Genomic DNA, 6,634 nt, shown 5'->3' on the forward strand with positions numbered 1-6,634 from the left:
CTGCATTCGATTTTCCTTAGAATTAATTTGGGGAAACATTAAATATTTTTATTTATTATTTTATTTTTGTCCACTCACTCTAACGTTATTAAATGTTTCCCCTGGGCCCTTCGTTTAAATTGCCCAGTCTGCAGAGTTCGGGTTGGATCTAGTAGGAGACGAGGCATAGTCACCCGCATTTCTGCCAGTTTTCGCCAGTAGGTTACCTGTTCAACCTACTCGTATTTTCTTGCTTCCGCTTGTGTTTAGTAGCTCTGAATACTTTAGAATTTTTGTATATTATGTGATGTTCAGAAGTGTAATATGAAATTTTCGAGTTAGGGTTGTCCATCTGCAAGGGAGATTTGCTTAATCTTTTCAGTAAATTTTCCTTGGAGGTGGTCCCCGCACGACTTACTTTGGGTTTCAGGGTGAAATTCGGGGTGGGTCGTGTCAAAACCTCTTACTTCGCTCTCTAGGATTTTTTTCCTAGTCTTTGTTCTATTCATGTCTCGACACTTGTTATTTGGAGTATCAAATTTGATAGATGCATAATATGCTACGTTTATAATGTATTTCCTACCTTATTTGGCTATGTTGTTTCTTTAATAATACCATTTCTGACACGTTTTGTGTTTATAGAGTCACGAAGAGTAATAATTGAGAAAAGAAGGGTAAAACACAAAAAATGAGAAGAATCCTAATTAAAGTATGATTCCCAGTCCAACTAGGAGGGAGAGAAATAATGACTCATTGTCGTGCACACAAATGAGAGAAACAAGGACTTAGAGTTGGATATGGATTTCCTTATGTGAGTTGTCAAGTAAATAAGGGAGTTATATATGTTTATCTTAATTCCTATTGGTTCAAACACAATGTTTTTCCTTGCTTGTAGGAGACTTGGCGTGCACATCAGAAGAAAGGAAGGAGAGACGGATTACAAATCTCCCTTTGAGAGAATTTGACGCAACAAAGAAGGAGAAGCATGTAATACCCCGTACCTAAAAGGTTACTGTTCGGGGTTATGAGTTATCGCGGATTTTTCTTTATTCGCGCTCGGAGATTTAAATAATGATTGCTCGAGTTTGTTTTCGAGTTTTTCTGAAAACGGTAAATAGTGGATTTAAAACTCCGAAGTCGTGGTACACGTTTATACGAGCTCCACAGGTATGCCCGGATTATTTTCCGGAGCGACGAGCTATGTTCTTTGAATTTATGAAGTCTACAGTAAATCTTTAATTATTGTTTCTTGTAACCGTTTTACCGTAAAAGACCCAAAAAGTTGACTTTTTGTTAAGTCAATAATTTGGGAAAACTTCCTTCATGGAAGTCGTAGAGGACGTTAATACGAGTTCGTGGACACATGGCACGCTCAAATCGGAGTTCGTATGAGAAAGTTATGGTCTAAAAATGGAAAGTTACTATTTCGATAAAGGGTATAAAAAGAGAGAGAGAGAGAGAGGTTCTAGAGGGGTCGGTTAAAACCGACCTAAGCAACAAATTAAAAGAAAAGGAAGGTTCGAGAGAGAGGGGAGGGAGGAGAAAAATCAGTTCAGACCCAGACCGGGTCATTCTCGACCCGAACAGAGTCAGCGGGTCAACCCGACTGATTCTCCGTTTTCCGGCGATGGCGAGGAGAAAGAATGGTAGCGGCAGCTTCCTCTCGTTCTCGTGGTCATGTCCATGCCCTTGATTTTTAAATAAGAAGTCTGAAGTGAGAGATTCGAAGTGGAGAAGGAGAGGCTGGGTTTGCTGGCGAGTCTCCGATTCCGGCAGCGTCGACGCCTCTCACTGGTATGGATAGCTTCATCTCGATCTCAGGAACCTTTCCATGTTCCTCGTTTTCGAAGAGAAGCTCGGAGGAGGGAGAATCGAATAGAAGAAGTTCTGGGATTTTTCCGGCGAGGGTTCGATGTTTTCTGGCGACCTCCGAGTTCGACTCAGGTATCAAAGGTGGTCTATTCTTCGAGCTCTACCTGTTTGTATAATTGAAATTGAGATTGGTTGGGATTTGAAGAAGTTGGGTTTTGGCAATGGAGGACCGCCGTGTGTGCTACTGTGCACTACGGCGTTGATGATGTTTTGGATTAGCTATCTTTGATATTGATAGAGGCTTTGGAATATAATTTCGTGGTTGGTTGTAATTGAATTTGAGATTGGATGAAGTGGGTGTTGGGGCAGTGTTGTTCGGTGACGGAAGTCGTGATTGATAGTTCTGGGTTTGGGTTATGTTTTGATTGAAATTGCAGGACATGATGTTGGTGTTGTCTATGCATGAAGTACAGAAATGGAGGAGTAGGGTATTGGAAGGTTAAGCTCAACAGTTGGGTTGTGGAGGAAGTTTGAAATTGCTGTACTGGATTCATTTATTTTGTTCCTTGTTAATTTGGTTAAGTTGTTGGTCAACAAGAAGAAGATGGGGTTGTGATGGTGAGTTCATTATATTGATGAAAGCATGGAGTTAAGGATTATGTGAAATTAGGAAGGGAGTATTCGGTGTTCACAATGGTGGTGGTAGTGATTATACTTAAATTTGGATTTAGTATAATGTTAGGAAAGTTGATGAGTGGTGGTTATGGGTGTCTATAGTAAAATCAGAGATAGGTTAGTAATTGAAGTGTTGATATGAGCAAGTCTAAAGGTGAATTGGAATGTGACGATGAATTTAATATGAGCGAGCATGATATATTAGGAAACCGTCGGAGAAAGTGAGAGGAAGTGTGGGATTGAGAACTTGGGTGTCCTTATCAATTTGAGGACTTACATCCACACAAATTCCAGATTCGATAAAGTTGTTATTGAAGGTGGAGAATTAGTATAAAATGATGAACTACGAGTGGCTTGATCCCTTTAAAAGGGTACGTAGGCAGACCGATCAAGTTTTGGGTGCAGCCGCAAATTAACAAAATAAATTTAGGTTCCAAACACAACAAACATTTTGTTTGTTTTGAGATCCTACCTCCGTTTCGATTTAGGTTTTCCTTAGTTACTTTATTCGTATATTCTTCTAACACCTGGGTCAGGGTGTTACATAGCAACCTTGCCATACAAGACCCTTGGAGACTAAGGAATGTATCCGGACATGATTTAAGCTATATTAGAAGCATTGTTACACAAGAAATTCTAGAGAGTTACATGGAGATAAACATCAGACTTTTGTGCAATTAATGAAGACCGTTGGATCAAGATTGAATCAAGGGCCAGGAGCAATTGAAGGATAAGGCGTTACCTCTATAAATAGGGAGCAATATGTAATTTTTCAATCATATCTTTTCACACCAAAATCAGTAAACAACGTTAGCCTTCGTTCTCCTTTTGACGCTCCTCTCCAGTCAAGAAACAATCTTAGCCGACATCTTTGTAGGACTTCTCCAAAAAGTCACCGAGAAGCATCAAGCATGATTGATCATTTGAACATCTTAAACTTCTTGAAGAAGTATAAAGTGTAACTCATGACTTGTTTATTTTGTTTTGTTGATAGTCTTTTTTTAATTTATTTATATTTTTTTATGGATTTTAAAGTTGGAATTGGTTGGTTGTTAAAAACATGAATATGTTAATTTTCAGAATAAATTCAATCATGTTTCGACTTGTTTGTGATAACATATGATCAGTTTTATGTCTTGTGATGTCATTCGATACATAGTTATGTTTGAATAAAAACTCTAGTTATGCAGGTTAGTGTTGTTAGGTTTCTTAATTTAATTCACCTAATAGTCTTAGTCAGAAATCCAAGTAGTAAAGGTTATGTTATAATAGCCGAGACTATGTGTTACATGTTAAACAATTTTCGTAAACTTGTTTTGCATGTTCAAATTCAGGACTTTATGACACTTAATGATTCATGTTTAGTGTAGACGGGTGCTCTTTAATATTGATCACAACCTTTACATGAAATATCTTAGGTTCTATCTTAAGAGATAAAGTAAGTATAGTTAAAGGGATGCGATGACCTATTTAGGCTTGCATTTCAAATTTGTTTTTGACTTGAAGCATGTTGTTGTGTGTTTGATTGTTTCTGAAATTGCTGGTTGATGAGTGTCGAAGATGATCACTTTTATATATTTTATGTTTTGCTTTACTTTTTATTAGGAATTTGGAACAAACAAACAAACCCCCCTCCCCCCAACCTCTTGTATCACGTGTATATTTGTAAATAAATTCTTGTGAATAATTGTATATTGATAATTACTAACTATTTTGACCATTGTTCGCACGAGAGCCTTTAGTACCCGGTTAGAATGATACCCCGCTTATTCTATATTATAATGTTAGGTTTTTAATTGAGAATGCCCCAGTTTCAGATGCCTATCAGAGCATATGCAGCGGTCTTCTTCCATCATGTCAAAAAACATGATATCTGCTAAACTGATGGTAAGAAACAATGCAGTGGGGGAAAATTTGAACCAGATGCATGGGTGGGACCCAAGTCCCACCATCAGAAAATCAGAGAGGCAAGCAACATTTGTATGCCGGTGTGATGGCTATCAATTGGCGGGACCCACGTACGTGGGCTCCTGCCAACAGCTTCGTTTTTTTTTTTGTTTTTTTTTTTTTTTAATCTGGCGCGTCTAATACACGCGCCTTTAAAAAAAAATTAAAAAAAAGCCAGACAGCTGCAGAGCCGTTGGCCATTCATGGGTTGCCAGGTGGCACCCTGTCTGGTGCAACGGCTCTTTCAGCTGCCCAATGGTAAAGTTTTTTTGTTTTTTTCTTACCCCGAAAATTGTAAAAAAACCCCAAAATTTTTTTCCTATAAATACCTCATTCTTTTCTTTACAATTTGCACCACTTTTCTCTTATCTCCTCTCATCTCCTTCCATCTTCCCTCACAATTCTTTTTAGTGTTCTTTGAAAATGGGTTCTAGTTGGCTTCTCTCCGAAGAGTTACAATTGTGTGTTTCTTGGGTACGACAATCCACTTGCAACATCACCGGCCGATATCAAAACAAAAACAATTTGTGGAAGAAAGTTCATGACGATTACGTCAAAAATTGGTGTGTCGATCCCGAAAATCCTCTAGCCGAGCCTCGTACGAAAGTTGCGCTCGAATCACATTTTCCGCGCTTGAAGAAATTGCTCAAGAAGTGGCATACATGTCTATACAAATCAAGAAACCGTGCGGCTAGCGGGACGAATTTGGTAGATGAGGTATGCCTAACCGTTTGTCTTCATGGATTAAATTTTTCCATTAATATATTTTTTGCTGTTTTGTCATTTTTTCTTCATGTAATTTTTTTGTTATTTCCATTAACATAGATTAAAGTTTGTAATTTTTTGTTGTTTAGGAAACTCAAGCTCAATCATTATATTTCAAAGATGTTAGCAAGAAATTTGACAAGAAAGAATGTTATGAAGCGGTGATAAATCATCCTTATTTCTTGACGGTTGTGAGTACTCCTCCATTTGAGCGGAATTTTCCAATTTCTCCTGAGCTCCATGACACGGATGGGCATGTTGACTTGGATGATGATGAAGGATTCACAACTCCCGCGTCCAACCAAAAGAGACCTCGTCCCTCAAGTCCGGTTAGGCCTATGGGAGTAAAGGCGGCCAAGGAAGCAAAGAAGAAGGGAAAAAAAGGTATGGCGGAGAAATCAGTAGTCTTTAGCTATTTTTCATAATATGCAATGTAATCAAAAAGCACTTATGGAGGCTAACATGCGAAGAGACGAGGAAACCCTTCGGTTGGCTAGGGAGAGCTTAGAACTTGAGAACCGAAAGGAAGCAAGGTTAGCCCGACGTGATGCTATGGCAGAGTTGCAAGAAGAAACCAAAATTATGACAATGGATACAAGCATCATGACCCCGAAAAGTGTGAAGTGGCACAAAAAGAGGAAATAGGATATCATGGCAAAAATGAATGAGAGTACTAGTACTAGTGATGATTATTATGTTCCCCTCTTTGATGAAGACTAATATTGTGTTCTTGTTATAATTTCAATTTTATGTTCCTCAATTTCAAGTTATTTTTATATAAAATAATTTTATGTTTTAATACTAGTAATTTTATGTTCCTCAATTTCAATACCAATTAAAATTACAATACCAAATAAAAATTACAATACCAATTAAAATTACAATACCAAATAAAACTCTACAACTTGATTATTGTTGGTTGACTTCCAATGCGCAATTGTGCTCCACTAAATCATTCTGAAGAATTGTGTGGATATAAGCTGACTCGAGGTGGTCAATACGGTCCCAAAATGCATGTTGGTTTCTTCCATTTCTTTCCACTGGTAAAAAAGGAATTCGAACCCCCTCATGATCTACTGGCCCATCATAAACTCTTGCTGCCAGTGGGTTCAATATATCTTCTTCTTCTGGCTCGACAAATTCTTCTTCTACAAATTCATCTTCTACAATCATGTTATGCAATATGATGCAAGTTATCATTATGCTTCTCAGTGTCGAACTCCTGTGCAACCGAGCTCCATGACGAAGGATTGCCCAACGGGATTGCAAGATGCCGAAACACCTCTCTACATCTTTACGGTATGCTTCTTGTTTCTTTGCAAATAGCTTTTGTGCTTGCGATTCAGGGTTTGGATTAGTTTTTACAAATGTGGAGTACTTAGGATAAATTCCGTCAGCAAGATAATAAGCATTGCTATATCTCTTACCGTTTGCGTGAAAAGTCACAGCCGGGCTG

At 38.2% G+C, this 6,634-nt stretch overlaps 1 protein-coding gene across 1 annotated transcript; it reads left to right on the forward strand.

The window, feature by feature from the left end:
- The first annotated feature begins 4,796 nt into the window (after positions 1–4,796).
- LOC101302450 lies at positions 4,797–5,823 on the forward strand. The gene is made up of 3 exons (XM_004297981.1): positions 4,797–5,130; positions 5,268–5,562; positions 5,624–5,823. Exons 1-3 carry the CDS (start codon positions 4,837–4,839, stop codon positions 5,821–5,823), a joined length of 789 nt encoding a protein of 262 aa, XP_004298029.1. The 5' UTR covers positions 4,797–4,836.
- Positions 5,824–6,634: the final 811 nt, after the last annotated feature.

The sequence above is a fragment of the Fragaria vesca genome, linkage group LG4, assembly GCF_000184155.1.
Source record: "Fragaria vesca subsp. vesca linkage group LG4, FraVesHawaii_1.0, whole genome shotgun sequence".
NCBI lineage: Eukaryota > Viridiplantae > Streptophyta > Magnoliopsida > Rosales > Rosaceae > Fragaria > Fragaria vesca.